General features: G+C 43.9%; 1 protein-coding gene across 3 annotated transcripts in view; it reads right to left on the minus strand.

Annotated features, from left to right (window-relative positions):
* Positions 1 to 21,874, minus strand: part of NDFIP2 (Nedd4 family interacting protein 2) — a 148,838-nt gene that overhangs the window by 115,933 nt on the left and 11,031 nt on the right. For all 3 annotated transcript variants that reach the window (XM_069758065.1, XM_069758064.1, XM_069758066.1), the window contains exon 2: positions 2,504 to 2,660. In XM_069758065.1, the coding sequence (XP_069614166.1) occupies positions 2,504 to 2,660 (157 nt within the window). The remainder of the gene's footprint in view (positions 1 to 2,503; positions 2,661 to 21,874) is intronic.

Consider the following 21,874-nt stretch of genomic DNA (forward strand, 5'->3'; position numbering starts at 1 on the left):
ATGAGCAATGTGGGGGGGACATTACAGAGAAGGGCAGTGCTGTGGGACGTTACAGAGAAGGGCACTGCGGGGGGGACATTGCTCTTCTCTGTAATGGGGGGGGACGCTACAGAGAAGGGCAATGTGTGTGGGGGACATTACAGAGAAGGGCAGTGCTGTGGGATGTTACAGAGAAGGGCAATGTGGGGGGGGGGACATTACAGAGAAGGGCAATGTGGGGGGACATTACAGAGAAGGGCAATGTGGGGGAACATTGCCCTTCTCTGTAATGTCCCCCCACATTGCCCTTCTCTGTAATGTCCCTCCCCCACATTGCCCTTCTCTGTAATGTCCCCCCACATTGCCCTTCTCTGTAATGTCCCTCCCCCACATTGCACTTCTCTGTAATGTCCCACAGCACTGCCCTTCTCTGTAATGTCCCCCCCACATTGCCCTTCTCTGTAGCGTCCCCCCCACATTGCCCTTCTCTGTAGCGTCCCCCCTACATTGCCCTTCTCTGTAGCGTCCCCTCCCACATTGCCCTTCTCTGTAGCGTCCCCCCCACATTGCCCTTCTCTGTAATGTCCCCCCCACATTGCCCTTCTCTGTAATGTCCCCCCCACATTGCCCTTCTCTGTAATGTCCCCCCCACATTGCCCTTCTCTGTAATGTGGGGGGGACATTACAGAGAAGGGCACTGCGGGGTGGACATTACAGAGAAGGGCAATGTGGGGGGGACGCTACAGAGAAGGGCAATGTGGGGGGGATGCTACAGAGAAGGGAAATGTGGGGGGGACGCTACAGAGAAGGGCAATGTGGGGGGGACGCTACAGAGAAGGGCAATGTAGGGGGGACGCTACAGAGAAGGACAATGTGGGGGGGACATTACAGAGAAGGGCAGTGCTGTGGGACATTACAGAGAAGTGCAATGTGGGGGAGGGACATTACAGAGAAGGGCAATGTGGGGGGACGTTACAGAGAAGGGCAATGTGGAGGGGGAGAGCATTACGAGAAGGGCAATGTGGGTGATGACATTACAGAGAAGGGCAGTGCTGTGGGACATTACCGAGAAGGGTGTGGGAATATTATGGAGAAGGGGAGAGAGGATATTTTGTGTAAGAAGCACAGTGAGGGGCAATTATTTATTCAAGGGCACAGCATCAGAAATATTTTTACTTTTTGCTTATGGGAAAGTGTAATGATACTTTTATGTTTAAGGGCACTGTGTCGGGAAGTGCTGCTGAAGATGGAGAAGATGGAAGTATGCAGAGAGGAGCTCTGTGCATGAAATCACTTCACGGCGTCTGTACTGCATGAAGGCACAGCACGGTGGCACAGTGCTTAGTGCAGCACTGGGGTCATGGGTTCAAAACCCACAAAGCACAACGTGTTTGCATGTTTTTCCTCCGGGTTCTTCGGTTTCCTCCCACGTTCCAAAGACATACTCGATAGAGAATTTAGATTGTGAGCCGCAATGGAGACAACGATGATAATGAATGTAAAGCGCTGTGTAATATGATAGTGCTATATGAGCAAAGTATAATAAATAAATAAGATAAAAGGGATGGAAATGACTTCAATAAAAGACGGTGTCACTTATAAGTTATCTGGGTGTAAATGTTTATTTGTGATACTGCCTGCGTTTCATCAGTGCTGTGGTTCCTGTATGGTCTGCAGTCTAACAATGGCTGGTAACAACTCCCAGTATCTTTACTATTGTTAAAGACCTACTGGGAGTTGCAGGTTTACATGATACAAGTGTATATGGGGGTGAGCTGAAACTGCAATTGATCACTGTACTAAGTGATCAAAAAACTGAGTATTGCCGACTTATGTTTTCTCAACTCCGCCATACTGTTACAGAGATACGGGCCTTTTTATTTAGTGCTAATTTTTATTGTCTTTACTAGGACTCGTGGCTTAATGGGTAATTATGCAGAAAAATCCTGTCAGCTACTAACACTCAAAAACACCATAAAATGTAAGACTAGACAAAAAAGTTAATACCTCCAGAGCTACATAGCAAATTTACAAAGAACACATACACACAGAAATCGAATACACAGTGGAGCAGAGGGAATACATTTTGAGCGACAATTGGTAAGTTTTGACCTAGTGAAAGGTCCACATCAAAGCAATATTTTCATCTTCTAAAAGAGATGTCATATCACTAGGATGTCAATCATGGGGGGGATGCAACTGGTCCTTATTTAGTTCTGAATCCCTTCATATTGCTGCTTTGTAACAGCCGGCTATGGAGTGGACTCCTGGGGTTGTGCTGCAGTTCCCCACAGGGTGGGAAGGACACCTTAAGGGCTCCTCACATGTTGGGATGGGTAGTCACCTTCCAACTAATACTACCTGCAATCATATGCCAGGAGCTGTACATTGCTATACAAATTTAGGATCATACAGTGAAACGTTACATGAAGTAACTCAATTCTCCCTGGAGTGAAAAGATGGTTTCCAAATGGCCGATACACATGAATGGGCAGCAATGATCACAGAGTACCACCATACATACCAGTGTCCACACCACTGTCCACGACAATACTGCTGTACGGGGGTGGAGATGCATCTACTGAAGCTGCGGCTGTGGTCTGGCAAGCTTGAGAAGCTTGTAATGAGGTTGATGGCTGCTCTACAGTTGGGGTCTCCGAGGCATCTTCCTCATTCTCTAGCTAAGAAAGGTAAAAAAAAAGATATATGAGTTTCCTTGCTCCACCTCCCAAGGACAGAATATGGAACGTGAAAGGTTAATTACTAGATGATATAGTCTAATATTACTACCTGGTCTCAGTCACTCTGGTCTGTTTTGCACCCTACACATAAAAAAAGGTTCAAGATGATGTAATATGTACAGGAGGCCTGAGGGATTGTACCATGTCTGATCCTTTGGCATCATGGGTGACAAGTGATGTGTATATTTATGGGGAAGTCTGGAGAGAAAACTACAGGAATATTGCAATCCTATGATCCTTAGGACAGGTGATCAATACCAGATCTTTGGGGTCTGACATCGGCACCGTCACTGAACAGTTGGTTATAAGTTCCAGTGATGGATAACCAGTTGTAGAGCTCCATCAATTATTTAGTGGCCACTGCCGATTACCACAGATCCACTACCATTCATTCCAAACTGTGTACATCCATCCTCCGCCAGAGCTGGGAACAGCTGATGGGCTGCGGTGCCAGGTTTCGGACCCTCAGTGATCTGATATTGAAAACCCAAGGATAGATCCTAAAAGAGAAAGACCTTTTTAAACAAAATGTATCTACTGTTTATGACCAGGTAAGATGGGAGGACCCATATATGAAGCGATAGAACGGTATACTTCCATTACTAATCTGAGCACTGCGGTAATTATTACAAATACAATAGAAATAAACCTTGCTGTATACAATCACACGGTCAGAGAAAGAGTAAAACACAGAAAAGTCCTTCATGATTAAGATCAGTGTGAGACAGAAGATCAGTATAACATCACTGTGAGCCAGGTCTTCACGCCTTGTGTCCCTACAACACACATCTTCAAGGATCATACATCACACAGTGGTTCTTACAGTGAAATAACTGGAGACACTCGACCTCTTTTCTGGAAGCAATATTAACAGGAGGAAAATACTGATAGATGCCCGCCGCCCTGGAACCAGGAGAACCTTTACATTCCCCCATAGGAAATCAATGTAAAAAATGATGAGCCATCTTAAGGCTAGGTAACCTCGGTAACTTGCTTACACTCATTAGAAAAGTCATGCGCTTCATTCTGAAGACATTGGTTTTATATTGAAAAGGGAAGATCCCATTTCTGTAACTCAATGGACCAGCATTACATGAAGTCACAAATGGGCTTATCTACCTGTGCACCTCTTCATTCTGGCTAATAAATGGGGTCACGGGCAGAGAACAGCTCTATGATGCCCATAAAGCAGGCATATCCCCACATACGGTTTGCCTGTAATATCTTCTTAATGGATGTAAATGAGATACCATATTTTATAAAGTTATTGTATGTAGACTGTAGAGGTCATCTACAAAGACCACATAAGCTTGTTACATTACAAGTGCCTTGAGAAGTATGGCTCCAAAAATGTCACTAATTCCTGCTGGTCAGGGACCAGATCCATGTTTGGTGATAAACACAAATGGTATACTTTTTGATGTTTAAATGACATATTTACCGCACTTGAAAAATCCAGAAAGAACGAGATCTCTGGGTATTTCCGTCAGATCAAGCAAAGCTCAACCACAAATACCATACCTCGACATCTCGCTCAAATGAAGCCAGTGTCTTTGCTCTAGAAGGGCAATGCTGACAGTTTTTGGCATGTGCGTAGGCCAAACCAGCGTGTATACTGCTAAATGTCAAACTTAAGGATTCCAGGTACAGGAGCACTGTCATACAATACAAGCTATGCGATTACATCTAGAAATAAGAAGTAAATGAGATCCAACGACAGGAAGACAATGGTCGGCTGGGCAAATTTCATTAATTAATAAGTTTGCAAAATTAGTCCGTTGGTATAGGGTCAGCTCAACAATCCTCAGATCTAATAATGTGGGATACGGCATAATGAAATTCAATATGCTTGATCCTTTGTTGTCCAAAAAGATAAGCAGCACTATAAGGGTACCGTCACACAGTGGTATTTTGATCGCTACGACGGCACGATCCATGATGCTCCAGCATCGTAACAATATCGCTCCAGCGTCGTAGACTGCTGTCACACTTTGCAATGTACGACGCTGGAGCGATAATTTCATGACGTATGTGCGATGAAGAAGCCGTTGGTTACTATGCGCACATCGTATACAATATCGTGCACACCTTTGTTACACCATGCGATCATGCCGCCACAGCGGGACACTAGACGACGAAAGAAAGTTTCAAACGATCTGCTACGACGTACGATTCTCAGCGGGGTCCCTGATCGCAGGAGCGTGTCAGACACAGCGAGATCGCTGGAACGTCACAAATCGTGCCGTCGTAGCGATCAAAATGCCACTGTGTAACGGTACCCTAAGTGTTCGGTAATGGCTTACAATACAATGAAGTCGGTCAGCCCCATTGCTATTGTTGCTTGGTCCACAGATTTCATATGTGCACTGGTCCAAAAAGTGAGCATGACTAGGTAAAGATCACTTGTGAAGCCTCACAGTGTGTACTGTCAGGATTCTCCAGTACCGACGCCAGAAGCGGGCGGTCATATGACTGCAAGTATGTCATTTGGAAGCTCCAGGCCACATTCCCAAAAGATCGGTAACTCCTTGTGCCGACACCGTAGACCTGACAGCACACAGAGTGACTGTAGACTTTCATGTCAACCCTAGACAAACCGTTTAGGACGTTCTATTTCGCTTCCATAAAAAGTGGTGAACAGCTACCCAAATCCAAACAGAATAAACTTTCTGTTTGAGAGATGGAAATCAGATTACTGAAGATTAACTGTACTTCACATAACCCACAAGCCTGTAATCGTAGAAGGACCATTGACAAGAATGACCATTCCTGATCATTGGCTGTAAATATGTTCACTGATGATTGGGCTGTTTATAAAGCCTAAAAATCGTCGTTGTCTCCTCGCGATGTGTTGCCGACAATATGCATGCTGTATGGGTAGGATGATGGTAGTAACCGTTCGTAAATGAGTTTCCATTGACTTGTATATAGCCAATCAATGCTCGATAAGGTGAGAAATCTGTGAATGTAAATTGTAGCACTAAATTAAAGAGGTATTCCAGTAGATAGACGTTATCATCTAGTCACACTCCACAGGATAGGAGACTACGCCTAAATCAGTAGGAATCCGAAGACCCTCAGTGATCGCCAAAATGGAGCACTTTTATCCCAGCGAGAATGGAAAACCGTGATCCCACAAATCTATAGGGAACGAGTGGCGGTCAAGCATGCGCTCTGCTATATATTCTTATGGGGACAAAGTGCCCCGTACTGGTGATTGTTGGAGGACTCACTAGTTGAACCCCCACCGATCTAAAAGTTACCACCAAGCATTAAGTGATAATTGTTTCCAACTGGAATACCCCTTTAACCATTGCGAAATAGACATTAGAGACCAAATATTCACCGGTTTGCTGAAATCTACATATACATTTTTATGACCCATTTATCATTATGAACAGGATTAAAGCCGACATTGAGTATGAAGCTTTCCAGAAAAATCAGACAAAAAAGGAAAGGTTATGTTCAAGAATTAAAAGATTACTGTAAACCACAACTCAAATTACCTGTGAACACAGCACATGAGCTGCCTGTACGGCCACAGACATACTGTGCCACGTGCCAGTGATCCGGCTGGTAACAAAACTCTGACCGGCCCTGAGAGGTGCCCTACAATAATCACTCTCGTCTGACCAAGGTGGCTCAGGGTGTACAGAAGGCACACGGACTGACAAAGATGTGCTCCATACACACAAACCATGCTGACTGTTTTTCAAGGATTGCTAGATAATTGAAAAGTAGAGATTTTTTTTTCTCATCTGAACAAAACTGCTGAAACTTGGAAGACAATCGAAACAATATCAACGATTTTTCTTCAACATGATAATACAGATTTCCGAATGAGCGCGGACACAAGGGGTTTGTCTGCAGATTGGTTGTGGATTGGTGGTCTACAGCGGACATTTTCTGCTACGTATGAACATAACCCAACATTGAAGCAACAACAAATACTGAACGTTTCAAACTAGAATACTGTTAAGGTACCGTCTCACAGTGGCACTTTGGTCGCTACGACGGCACGATCCGTGACGCTCCAGCATCGCTCCAATATCGCTCCAGCGTCGTAGACTGTGGTCACACTTCGCAATGCACGACGCTGGAGCGATAACTTCACGACGTATTTGCAATGTAGAAGCCGTTGGTTACTATGCGCACATCGTATACAATATCGTGCACACCTTTGTTACACCATGTGATCATGCCGCCACAGCGGGACATTAGACGACGAAAGAAAGTTTCAAACGATCTGCTACGACGAAGATTCTCAGCGGGGTCCCTGATCGCAGGAGCGTGTCAGACAAAGCGAGATCGTAAGTATATCGCTGGAACGTCACGAATCGTGCCGTCGTAGCGATAAAAATGCCACTGTGTGACGGTACCCTAAGGCTGTGTGCACACGTTGAGTAAATTTATGTAGACATTTCGGCATCTCTTGGCAGGAAAAACACAGCTGCAAAAACACGCGTTTTGAAGCATTTTTGCTGTGCATTTGACCAATTTGAATCAAGCCATTGGTGAAAAACCTTAAAAATAGGTATACTGAAGTATATGGTAGATAACATAGAAAAAAAAGGCATTATTGTGACAAAAAATAATTGTAAATCATTATGACTAGGGTGTTCTCCATGTCAGACTTTTCCTATCTAGAATGTGGGACTCTGCAATAAAGAATTCTTGATTTTTTTTTCCTTACCAGTGTATGTGACACAACAATCCCATTTTTTAATCTTTGTGTTATCGGCTGTCAGTCACCAGTGGGACTGTTTTATTAATGAAGGATTTTTGTCTATTTGTGACAATTTACAGAACTTTATTACATGTAGAAGAGGTTTGCAAATCCCTAAACAAAAATGAAGGGAAGGACAAAAATGTTAAATTACATCTTCCCCCTTCAGAGACCTTTTGTACTACGTATTTTAACACTGGCTTTTATATAGCATGATCATAAATGTTTATTGATTTTCTTACAAATTATTTACCGTAATTATTGTATTATCAATTACATTATTAGCATTTTACGATGTGATGTTTCCTTATAGGAATCTAGGCTGTGTACATGGTTATTACTCAATGAAAAAAGTAGGCCACAGTGTAATATCATTCAAACTGAGAAGAGAATCATCCTAATCTTCCATCCATGGCACTTCAACACAATGACCATGTTATCAGACAGGTTTAGCTAGACAAGGTATGTGCTGCTGTCTGCTCACAGCTTTCTTACCAAGTGCCCAGCTTGATGATGACAGCTCAGATTTATGTCAGAGCTTTACAAATACAGAAGGTGAAATAGGTATTTAACACATCACTGATTTTCTAAGTAAATATATTTCTGAAGATGCAATTGACATGAAATCATCACCAGATGTTGGTAACAACCCATCCAATCTACGAAGGCAAATAAATCAAACCATAGATGTCCATAAAGTTAGTTTTGTGAAATAATGAGAAATTACACAGGGGAAAAAGTATGGACCACACTTCCTAAAATGTATTTAATACTTCCTACAAATGCCTTTATTAGTGACTGCTTCAAGATGCCTCCTGTATGGAGAAACTAGTCGCATGCATTTCTCAGGTGTGATTTTGGTCCATTCGTACACACAACCACTCTTCAAATCCTGAAGGTCACGTAAGCTCCTTCGATGAATTCTGAGCTTTAGCTCATTCCATAAATTTTGTATTGGATTCAGGTTCAGTTATTGGCTGGGCTATTATAGCAGCTTAATTTTGTGTCTGTCAAATCAATTGTGCGTTTTCTTGGCTGTGTGTTTGGGTTTGCCATCTTGCTTATTTGTCCATCCTCGTTTCATTTTCATAATCCTGGTAGATGGCAGCAGATTTTAAACAAGAATATTTCCGCAACTTTGTCCATTCATCCTTCCTTCAATTATATGAAGTTTGCCAGTGCCGTATGCTGAAAAACAGCCCCAGATCATGATGTTTCCACCTCCAAATTTTAATGTTGGTGTGGTGTTTTGGGGCTTATGAGTGCCTTTTGGCTTTCAAACAAAGCGAGTATTATGGCATCCAAAGAGTTCAGTTTTGGTCTCCTAACCAGACTGTATTCTCCCAGTATTTGACAGTCTTGCATAAATGTTGTTGAGCAAACCCATGGAAGCGTTGTTATATGAAATGGCTGCCGTCCTTCTTGTCTCTCCCCACATGCCTCTGTAACCTGCACAACTCGATCAAGCCATGTCCTGCAGCAAGCAATAAAGGACTAGTACATTTTTTGGGGTGAATGCCACATATTCTTCTATCTTCAGAAGTCGTGTATACTTACTTGCTGAGCACCTGACAGATGTTGAGCACCTGACATCATTCGGCAAACCGCTTTAGTTCCTTGGCTACGGGTCTGCTGTTCCACTACAGGAACTTTATTTTTGTTAGTGCTGTTACTTTTTCTGTAGACTTTGAGCAAACTTTAATGCACTTGAACATGCTTTTTGTTCAGCTCAGCAAAGGAGACTTGCATGGTGAGCGTGCATACAGGCTATGGAGGATGAGTGTATTACTTATAGTTTTCTTTGAAACAAAAATGCTGATTCCAAATCTTTCTGTAGGTCTCCAAACGTGGTACTTGGCTCTTGGACAACTCTTCTGATAATTCTTCTCACTCCTGTCTGAAATCTTGCTGGGAGCACCTGGTCGTGGCCAGTTTATGGCGAAATGTTCTTTTCACTTTTGGATTACGGCCCCAACAGTTCTCACTGGAATCTTCAGTAGTTTAGAAAGTCTTCTGCAACTAATGCCATCAGCAGACAGCTCACGAGTTTTACCCATCTTGAGATGTTTCTTGTGTGACACCTTGGTAATGAGACACCTTTTTTTATAGACAATCAGTTGAACCAGTTGATGTATTATTTTTCACTAAGTGGCAGGATTGCCTTCTAATTACTGATAGATTTCAGCTGGTGTCATGACTTTCCATGGCTCGTCATTACTTTTTCCCTATATAATTTCTTATTATTTCACCTAACTTACTTTATGGACATCTATGGCTTGATTTCTTTGCCTGTGTGGATTGGATGAGTTGTTACAGACAGCTGGTGAGAATTTCATGTCAATAGCATCTTTAGAAATATATTTACATAATAAATTGGTGACGTGTTCAATAATTATTTTACCGCCTGTACAAGAAATTCAAGGTAACTGGGAAAATCTTAAATTATTATTACAGTGGCCAAAATGTTCTGAAATTAGCTTTCAGAGCACACTGAATTAGGCTAAATACACAATATGTTTGTGGGCATTGTCAGGCCATTCATGGTAGACCGTCATACTGCCTAGGCATCTGCCCACCACTGGGACCCAAAGTGTATACTGCATGGTATATGATTGGTGGCCCTTTAAATGAGAAAGCACAACCTGCATCACTTCCTACACAGCAAGTCAAAAGGTATTTAGACACATACCTATCAGATGGACCCCAAAAGAAACATTTTGGCGGCTTTTCTACATGCATTTGCATATTTCCCATAAGGGTGTAGGGGCAGTGTTCTGGATCACTGCGTTGAGAAACACGTGATGGTGTCTCCGCGGTGTTGGATGTTTTGATCTCCCCAAGGTCATTCATCGTTATGTTTATAGTCCTTTTACTAGGCACTGCTCCTAATAGCCAGTTTCCTACTCCACACTGATCAAGGGCAAATACCCCGAAACAGCTGTCTGTGGATGGATACCATGTTTTGGCATAGGTGGTTTTCCTTTTTGGATGCTGCCCTTCCCGTGGTTTTTCCTTCCCGGTGAAAGACCTGGCATTTTATTGCTTGCGTTGAGAAACACGTGATGGTGTCTCCGCGGCTTTTCTACATGCATTTGCATATTTCCCATAAGGGATGGGAGCGTTTTTCTGGATCACTGCGTTGAGAAACACGTGATGGTGTCTCCATGGTGTTGGATGTTTTGATCTCCCCGAGGTCATTCATCCTTATGTTTATACTCGTTATAATTGGACATCTGCGGACACAGGGAGTATAGTGTTTGTTTATTATTTTAAGATTTTTTTACAGGTGACACTGGCTTCGGTGATCAAGGTGACACGGTAATGGTGAGCATGTACTCTATGTTGTATGTACTGTATGTCTATGTATTGTATGTTCTGTTATATGTATGAATGTACTGTATGTATTGTATGTTCTGTTATATGTTGTATGTTCTGTTATGTTTGTGTTTTTTTTTTTTTTTTTTTAAATTCAACACATTAGCCGGATGATGGGACTACTACTGTCCCATCACTGGCTAATGTGTCAATCACTGTCACTGTAGCAGGCATAGCCTGATGGGACTTGTAGTCCCATCGGACAATGCCTGCACACACACACACACACACACACAGACCCCCGAGAGCCCCGCACAGACCCCGGCAGCGCCGCACAGGCCCCCCGAGAGCCCCGCACAGGCCCCGCCCACACACTCCCCCCTCCCGATCCTGCAGCTAAACCGCAGATCTTTTTTACATCTGCAGTTTTGCTGCAGATGTGCCCGACTCAATGCAAGTCAATGGGTGCAGAAACGCTCCAAATCCGCACAAAGAATTGACATGCTGCGGAAAAACAACGCTGCATTTCCGTGCGTTTTTTTCCCGCAGCATGTGCACAGCGGATTTGGTTTACATGGTACTGTAAACCGCATGGGAAACTGCTGCAGATCCGCAGCGTTAAAAACGCTGCGGATCCGCGGTAAAAACCGCAACGTGTGAACATGGCCTAACAGATTCACCAGATTCCCCACTAGTAATATTTATGCCAAAACCGTCTCACTTCCAAGTTTTAGGATCTATTACAGAACAAGAATTTCAAGAAAAGCGAGCACAGACCAACCTCTAGCTCCAAGCCAGGCTGCTTCTAAACAGGTTAGCCAGGATGCGCTTTCCAGAACGTTACTTTATTAGAGTGACAATACAATGCGGCAACTGTGACAATTCATGAGCAATGGCATTATGATGTCCTTATTCAGGAACCAAAACAATGTACGGAGAGGCCAGCCTTCTTCTGGGTCCAGTGGAACTGTAGAGAACATGGCAAATACTTTGGAAATCTGAACAAAAAGAATGAACCAGTTATTTGTGAAGAATTGTTAGATTGGTGGGAGCCTCACTGCTGGGATTCCACTGATCACCATAATGGGAGACTTATGTCCACCATTTTTCACTGGCCGCAAGACCACAGCCAGGAGTTCAATGTAGCAGTCAGTCACACATGAGGCCATACACATCAGATTGCCGTCAGCCGACATCCTCGTACGCAGAAACGCTGGGCTCAGCCGAGTGCTCGTGTTCTCTAGAGATGCTGCCAGAAACTTATCTTTGATGATAACAAAAAGACTGGTGGTTGGTAATGCAACCGCTACCCTTCCTTACCCAGACATCACCTGCTGGGGTAAAGCTATTGAAGGCCCCATACCACATTAGACTAATGGCCGATACCATAGAATCGATGGGTTCGTCTGATTTTAGTCTAATGTGTATGGGGCCCTACCATGCTGTTCCATTCAAAAAAGACTGAGGGATGACTAAAGGTACCGTTACAATAAACGACTTACCAACGATCACGACCAGCGATACGACCTGGCCGTGATCGTTGGTAAGTCGTTGTGTGGTCGCTGGGGAGCTGTCACACAGACAGCTCTCTCCAGCAACCAACGATCAGGGGAAAGACTTCGGCATCGTTGAAACTGTCTTCAACGATGCCGAAGTCCCCGGGTAACCAGGGTAAACATCGGGTTACTAAGTGCAGGGCCGCGCTTAGTAACCCGATATTTACCCTGGTTACCATTGTAAAAGTTAAAAAAAAAAAAAAAAAAAACACTACATACTCACATTCCGATGTCTGTCACGTCCCCCGCCGTCAGCTTCCCGCACTGACTGTCAGCACCGGCTGTAAAGCAGAGCACAGCGGTGACGTCACCGCTGTCCTCTGCTTTACGGCAGGCGCCGCAGACAGTCAGTGCAGGGAAGCTGACTGCGGGGGACGAGACAGACATCGGAATGTGAGTATGTAGTGTTTTTTTTGTTTTTTTAACTTTTACAATGGTAACCAGGGTACATATCGGGTTACTAAGCGCGGCCCTGCGCTTAGTAACCCGATATTTACCCTGGTTACAAGTGAACACATCGCTGGATCGGCGTCACACACGCCGATCCAGCGATGACAGCGGGTGATCAGCGACCAAAAAAAGGTCCTGATCATTCCCCAGCGACCAACGATCTCCCAGCAGGGGCCTGATCGTTGGTCGTTGTCACAAATAACGAGATCGTTAGCGGGATCGTTGCTACGTCACAAAAAGCGTGACGTTGCAACAATATCGTTAACGATATCGTTATGTGTGAAGGTACCTTAAAACTAAAAGCCCTTTCAAAAAGACAATACTTGGCAAATGTGCATTGATAAGAATGTTTGTTCCCAATCATTGACCCATGTAGGCACAGCACTGGTAAATGAACAAGCCAAACCTTTTGCATCCTGCTGATTAAATTGCCTGCGTAAATTATCTAATCAGGCAATTTGTTGCTGACAATATGCCTGCTGTATGGGGATATAACAGTCACACTAATTATTCTGCCCGCATATATTTTGCATTGACCTGTGTGAAGAGGCTTTTAAGCAAGCACTGACTGACTTGTATATTGTTAATCAACCTTCAATATGGGCAGACATCAGCCCATGTAACTATACCTTTAGAATTTAGATATATGGGACAAAACTACAGTCGATATAAAAAGTCTACACACCTAGTTAAAAAGCAAGGTTTTTGTGATGTAGAAAAAAAAAAAAAAAAAAAAAAATCACATGAAAAAGACACGGGGTGTGTGTGTGTGTGGGGGGGGGGGGGGGGGGGGAGTCAGTCTATGCTCTCCTCCGCTGTCCCAAGACCGCATGGACAATGAGTTCATCACCACTGAACACCCGCTCTCCTTTCCTGTGGGCATAATACTACACAGACAAGACGGGATGAGGATAAAATAGGGTGGCAATAATTTATTAAACCACCAAACAGACAATAACATACAAAATCGTCCCAAAAAAATAACCAAGATTGTAGTACTGAGCCTGACCTCGCCAGGATTAGAGCAGCTGCGACTTTGGGGCTTCCAGGGCTGACTGACTATCTCCACCTGTGGCACTCCACTTTTGGCAGGCACCCACAGAGGAGGTACCAACAAGCTTAGGAAGCTGACCGTCTACTAAGGCACGTGGCCTGGCAACCGGATGATCCCAACCTGGCTTCTCCAAACTTCTCCATGACGGTAGGGTCCCAATCCTGGCTTTTCCAAATGTCTCCATGGGTTCAGGGATGGTCAATGGAGTAGATTTGTATTCTTCCAGCTAGGGCCGTGGTCCTTAAGCTCTCATCCTGTAGAATGTCAAATCTATGTCCCTCTTGATGGAACCATGGTGTCCTGGCAGCTATTTTGTAGGAGTGTTCCTGGCTGTGATTTTGGAAAGAGTCTCCCCTGATTCCCTCTTGCACAACGATAGAAATCCCTTTTAATACCCACATCTGTGGTTCAAGTCATCAACCACAGGTGCGGGGTCTGGAAGAAAGAATAGCAACTTTGAAACTCATCAAAGAGAATGAAGACTTTCTAGACAGAACAGAAGCATCTCTACTGGTCACAGAAGGTGCAAAAAGTGTCAGAGAACCTCCAAAAGCAGATGAGTGGAAGCATGTGACCAAAAGAAGCAAGAAGACCATGGAGAAATCACCAACCACACAACTGAAGAACCGATATCAAATCTTTGTAGAGGATGAAGATGGCACACCTAAGAATGAAGCAATACCAGCAAGCAAAAAAGAAAAGGGCACACAGCAACAAGTGACAGCAAAAAGTACAGCCAAGAAGCAACGAAGAGTGGTGGTGGTGGGAGACTCACTACTGAGAGGCACCGAAGCAGCCATCTGCAGACCGGACATAACTGCAAGAGAAGTATGCTGCCTTCCAGGTGCGATGATCAAGGATGTGACCGATAGGATACCAAAGCTCTTCAGCTCCAAGGACGTCCACCCATTTCTTCTGATACATGTTGGCACCAATGACACGGCAAGGAAGGACCTACCGACAATCTGCAAGGACTTTGAAGAGTTGGGGAAGAAAGTAAAGGAACTGGATGCACAGGTAGTTTTTTCTTCTATCCTTCCAGTAGACGGGCATGGCACCAGGAGATGGAACAGGATCCTTGATGCAAACAACTGGCTAAGACGATGGTGCAGACAACAAGGATTTGGATTCCTGGACCACGGTGTGAATTACTGGTATGATGGACTCCTCGCCAGAGACGGACTACACCTCAACAAACCTGGGAAACACACATTCGCCAGAAGACTCGCTACACTCATCAGGAGGGCGTTAAACTAGAAGAAGAGGGGACGGGAAGAAAAACATTAGACTCGAACAAAGACGACCCAGGAAAACATACTCAGAAGGGAGGTAAGAACATTTCTAAAACAATCCACAGTGAGGAGATTGGAACAAAACAAAATCCTCTAAACTGCATGCTCGCAAACGCCAGAAGCCTGACAAACAAGATGGAAGAACTAGAAGCAGAAATATCTACAGGTAACTTTGACATAGTGGGAATAACCGAGACATGGTTAGATGAAAGCTATGACTGGGCAGTTAACTTACAGGGTTACAGTCTGTTTAGAAAGGATCGTAAAAATCGGAGAGGAGGAGGGGTTTGTCTCTATGTAAAGTCTTGTCTAAAATCCACTTTAAGGGAGGATATTAGCGAAGGGAATGAGGATGTCGAGTCCATATGGGTTGAAATCCATGGAGGGAAAAATGGTAACAAAATTCTCATTGGGGTCTGTTACAAACCCCCAAATATAACAGAAAGCATGGAAAGTCTACTTCTAAAGCAGATAGATGAAGCTGCAACCCATAATGAGGTCCTGGTTATGGGGGACTTTAACTACCCGGATATTAACTGGGAAACAGAAACCTGTGAAACCCATAAAGGCAACAGGTTTCTGCTAATAACCAAGAAAAATTATCTTTCACAATTGGTGCAGAATCCAACCAGAGGAGCAGCACTTTTAGACCTACCGTATATACTCGAGTATAAGCCGAGATTTTCAGCCCAAATTTTTGGGCTGAAAGTGCCCCCCTCGGCTTATACTCGAGTCACGGTAGCGGTGGGGTCGGCGGGTGAGGGGGTGAGGGCGCTGAGGTATACTTACCTAGTCCCAGCGATCCTCGCGCTGTCCCTGCCGTCCCACGGGCTTCGGCGCTGCAGTTTCTTCCTCTCTTCAGCGGTCACGTGGGACCGCTCATTACAGAAATGAATAAGCGGCTCCACCTCCCATAGGGGCGGAGCCGCTTATTCATTTCTCTAATCAGCGGTGCCGGTGACCGCTGATAGAGAAAGAAGCTGCGGCACCGAAGACAGGAGGGGACAGCGCGAGGATCGCCAGGACTAGGTGAGTATAGCATATTCACCTGTCCTCGTTCCAGCCGCCGGGCGCCGATCCATCTTCCCGGCCGGCGCCTCCATCTTCCCGGCGTCTCTGCTCTCTGACTGTTCAGGCAGAGGGCGCGATGACGCATATAGTGTGCGCGGCGCCCTCTGCCTGATCAGTCAGAGCAGAGACGCCGGGAAGATGGAGGCGCCGGAACGAGACGCCGGGAGCTGCAATCAAGGGAGGTGAGTATGTGTTTTTTTTTCTTTATTGCGGCAGCGGCGGCACAAATTTATGTGGAACATCTATGGGGCACAGTGAACGGTGCAGAGCACCGTATATGGCACAGCACAGCTATGGGGCACAGTGAACGGTGCAGAGCACCGTATATGGCACAGCACAGCTATGGGGCACAGTGAACGGTGCAGAGCACCGTATATGGCACAGCACAGCTATGGGGCACAGTGAACGGTGCAGAGCACCGTATATGGCACAGCACAGCTATGGGGCACAGTGAACGGTGCAGAGCACCGTATATGGCACAGCACAGCTATGGGGCACAGTGAACGGTGCAGGGCACCGTATATGGCACAGCACAGCTATGGGGCACAGTGAACGGTGCAGAGCACCGTATATGGCACAGCACAGCTATGGGGCACAGTGAACGGTGCAGAGCACCGTATATGGCACAGCACAGCTATGGGGCACAGTGAACGGTGCAGAGCACCGTATATGGCACAGCACAGCTATGGGGCACAGTGAACGGTGCAGAGCACCGTATATGGCACAGCACAGCTATGGGGCACAGTGAACGGTGCAGAGCACCGTATATGGCACAGCACAGCTATGGGGCACAGTGAACGGTGCAGGGCACCGTATATGGCACAGCACAGCTATGGGGCACAGTGAACGGTGCAGAGCACCGTATATGGCACAGCACAGCTATGGGGCACAGTGAACGGTGCAGAGCACCGTATATGGCACAGCTATGGGGCACAGTGAACGGTGCAGAGCACCGTATATGGCACATCTATGGGGCACAATGAACGGTGCAGAGCACCGTATATGGCATAGCTAGGGGGCACAATGAACGGTGCAGAGCACTATATGGTTCACACCTATGGGGAAATATGAACGGTGCAGAGCACTATATGGCACAGCTAGGGGGAAATAATGATCTATTTTTATTTTTGAAATTCACCGGTAAATGCTGCATTTCCACCCTAGGCTTATACTCGAGTCAATAAGTTTTCCCAGTTTTTTGTGGCAAAATTAGGGGGGTCGGCTTATACTCGGGTCGGCTTATACTCGAGTATATACGGTAATACTATCTAATAGACCTGACAGAATAACAAATCTGCAGGTGGTTGGGCATTTAGGAAATAGCGACCACAATATTGTGCAGTTTCACCTGTCTTTCACTAGGGGGACTTGTCAGGGAGTCACAAAAACATTGAACTTTAGGAAGGCAAAGTTTGAACAGCTTAGAGATGCCCTTAATCTGGTAGACTGGGACAATATCCTCAGAAATGAGAATACAGATAATAAATGGGAAATGTTTAAGAACATCCTAAATAGGCAGTGTAAGCGGTTTATACCTTGTGGGAATAAAAGGACTAGAAATAGGAAAAACCCAATGTGGCTAAACAAAGAAGTAAGACAGGCAATTAACAGTAAAAAGAAAGCATTTGCACTACTAAAGCAGGATGGCACCATTGAAGCTCTAAAAAACTATAGGGAGAAAAATACTTTATCTAAAAAACTAATTAAAGCTGCCAAAAAGGAAACAGAGAAGCACATTGCTAAGGAGAGTAAAACTAATCCCAAACTGTTCTTCAACTATATCAATAGTAAAAGAATAAAAACTGAAAATGTAGGCCCCTTAAAAAATAGTGAGGAAAGAATGGTTGTAGATGACGAGGAAAAAGCTAACATATTAAACACCTTCTTCTCCACGGTATTCACGGTGGAAAATGAAATGCTAGGTGAAATCCCAAGAAACAATGAAAACCCTATATTAAGGGTCACCAATCTAACCCAAGAAGAGGTGCGAAACCGGCTAAATAAGATTAAAATAGATAAATCTCCGGGTCCGGATGGCATACACCCACGAGTACTAAGAGAACTAAGTAATGTAATAGATAAACCATTATTTCTTATTTTTAGTGACTCTATAGCGACAGGGTCTGTTCCGCAGGACTGGCGCATAGCAAATGTGGTGCCAATATTCAAAAAGGGCTCTAAAAGTGAACCTGGAAATTATAGGCCAGTAAGTCTAACCTCTATTGTTGGTAAAATATTTGAAGGGTTTCTGAGGGATGTTATTCTGGATTATCTCAATGAGAATAACTGTTTAACTCCATATCAGCATGGGTTTATGAGAAATCGCTCCTGTCAAACCAATCTAATCAGTTTTTATGAAGAGGTAAGCTATAGACTGGACCACGGTGAGTCATTGGACGTGGTATATCTCGATTTTTCCAAAGCGTTTGATACCGTGCCGCACAAGAGGTTGGTACACAAAATGAGAATGCTTGGTCTGGGGGAAAATGTGTGTAAATGGGTTAGTAACTGGCTTAGTGATAGAAAGCAGAGGGTGGTTATAAATGGTATAGTCTCTAACTGGGTCGCTGTGACCAGTGGGGTACCGCAGGGGTCAGTATTGGGACCTGTTCTCTTCAACATATTCATTAATGATCTGGTAGAAGGTTTACACAGTAAAATATCGATATTTGCAGATGATACAAAACTATGTAAAGCAGTTAATACAAGAGAAGATAGTATTCTGCTACAGATGGATCTGGATAAGTTGGAAACTTGGGCTGAAAGGTGGCAGATGAGGTTTAACAATGATAAATGTAAGGTTATACACATGGGAAGAGGGAATCAATATCACCATTACACACTGAACGGGAAACCACTGGGTAAATCTGACAGGGAGAAGGACTTGGGGATCCTAGTTAATGATAAACTTACCTGGAGCAGCCAGTGCCAGGCAGCAGCTGCCAAGGCAAACAGGATCATGGGGTGCATTAAAAGAGGTCTGGATACACATGATGAGAGCATTATACTGCCTCTGTACAAATCCCTAGTTAGACCGCACATGGAGTACTGTGTCCAGTTTTGGGCACCGGTGCTCAGGAAGGATATAATGGAACTAGAGAGAGTACAAAGGAGGGCAACAAAATTAATAAAGGGGATGGGAGAACTACAATACCCAGATAGATTAGCGAAATTAGGATTATTTAGTCTAGAAAAAAGACGACTGAGGGGCGATCTAATAACCATGTATAAGTATATAAGGGGACAATACAAATATCTCGCTGAGGATCTGTTTATACCAAGGAAGGTGACGGGCACAAGGGGGCATTCTTTGCGTCTGGAGGAGAGAAGGTTTTTCCACCAACATAGAAGAGGATTCTTTACTGTTAGGGCAGTGAGAATCTGGAATTGCTTGCCTGAGGAGGTGGTGATGGCGAACTCAGTCGAGGGGTTCAAGAGAGGCCTGGATGTCTTCCTGGAGCAGAACAATATTGTATCATACAATTATTAGGTTCTGTAGAAGGACGTAGATCTGGGTATTTATTATGATGGAATATAGGCTGAACTGGATGGACAAATGTCTTTTTTCGGCCTTACTAACTATGTTACTATGTTACTATGTTAGGTCAGGGGGATTGTGGGATGAGTTTTACCATCATTCCCTGCATATTTAATCAATCTGCGTCCTTCTATGTTTTGCAAGTCCACAAACTACATGGACTCACACAATGGATAATCAACATACTAGCATACATCTATTGTACAATTACTCTATGTTCCTGTCCCCCAAAGATAGATAGTAAGCTGCAGCAAACAACTCAAGAGCCAACTTTCAAATAACCTATTTCTCATGGCCTACTGAAATTAGACATCTGGATAATTAAGATTAAATGCTGTGTTGTCATAAGAATCATTTCAGAACTTTTTCCATCTTTAATGTCACCCTGTACAATCCATTGGGAAATGAGCTGAAATCAGTTTGAGGGAAAATAAAAATAACGTGGTTGCATGAGTGGGAACACTCTTTAAAAATTGGGGATGTGGTTGTGTTCAGAATTAGCCAATCAAATTTAGACTCATGCTAAACAGTAGTCAGTATTCAGCTGTAGTGTAGTGATTGCCCAATAGGCAATTCTTGCATGTATTGGGGATATTTAACAGCAGCGAGACATGAAAGCACGAGGACTGGAACATATTTTCCGAGCAAGCTAAAGTCACTCGGTTAGCACCCTTGCATGCTCGGATAACACCTTATCCATGCACATTCGCTCATCGCCACTCAGCTGCCATCGTTTAAGTTGATTCTGAATAACACCATATAAAATTCTGTTCTTGCAGGATTTTCTTCACATTTTCTTAGTTGCATTTTACAGCAAAAGCCATGGTCTGTAAACAATTTGCAACAAAGCAAAGGTATCTCATTGTTGCAAGCTATCAGTCAAAGAGTTAAAAAAAAGTGGCCAAGGCATTAAACAAAACATAAAATATTGTGAAGACTGTCAAGAATTGGCTTAAATTTGGCACAAAAGTGACATTATCTATAACTGGATGTCACTCAAAAATTGATAAGACAAAAAGAAAAAAATGGACTTTGATGCTGCCAAGAGCCCTTCAGCAACATCACAGGAGCTGCGGGAATTTCTGGCAAACACTGTTTGTGTACAGCATTTGACAACAACGTCCAGTATTTTTCATAGTCTTACAAAGAAAAACATCTACGCCCAGCTATGTTTTGCTAAAAACTAGATCAGGTTTACCAGGAATATGTGAGAAAATGTGTTATGGTCTGATGAAACCAAGGTTGAATGTTTTGCCATAGTTACAAAAGGCACGTTTGCCGCAAAGCCAACACTGCAAATCACCAATACAATACCATACCAACAGTGAAGCATGGTGGAGGCAGCAATATGCCTTAGGGCTGTTATTCGGCAGCTGGAACTAGAGCTTTAGGCAATGTGGAGGGAATTGTTAACAGCTCTAAATAGTTAATTTAGCAACAGAAACCTTCATACTTGTTAAAAACTTCAAGGTGAAGAGAAATTTCACTTTTCAGCATGACATTGACCCTTATCATACTTCAAAATCAACTTAAGAATGTCTTTACTAGAAGATCAAAGTTTTGGAATGGCTCAATAAGAGTCCAGGCCTGAATCCAATTGAAAATCTGTGGTATGAACTGAAGAGGGTTGTACACAGGAGATGCCCTCTCAATCTGACGGATTTGTAGTACTACTGCAAGGAAGAGTAAAAACACTGCCTATACTAATTGTGCTATGTTGATCGACTTCTACCCAAAAAGACTCAATGGTGTCATAAATTCAAAGGGTACTTCAAACAAAGCATTATAATAAGGGTGCGCTTATTTATGCAACTACATTTTTTTAGTTTTACGTTTTAGACCTAAACATATTTTAGTTTGTTTTTAAATTGACTTGTACAGATTATAGGTGATCTTAAAGGTGAAAGGGGGTCTGAAATTACCTTTTCTTGGTATGATTTTTCATAGGTGAGGCAGGGTGACCTACCAAGAGGGTAGATTTCATACTTCAGAACAGCAAAGTAAAGCCAACTACATCCCTTGTGACTTCACGACACAGAATGGTTGACTGCTGTGTACATTTACACTCCCAGGTCAACAACTATAAAGGTCCCCCAAACAACGAGGACACAAAGTAGCTCTGCTGAATTATTCACAGCCACACTTTTTAGAA

This window comes from Ranitomeya imitator, chromosome 3, assembly GCF_032444005.1.
Source record: "Ranitomeya imitator isolate aRanImi1 chromosome 3, aRanImi1.pri, whole genome shotgun sequence".
NCBI classification, from domain to species: Eukaryota; Metazoa; Chordata; class Amphibia; order Anura; family Dendrobatidae; genus Ranitomeya; species Ranitomeya imitator.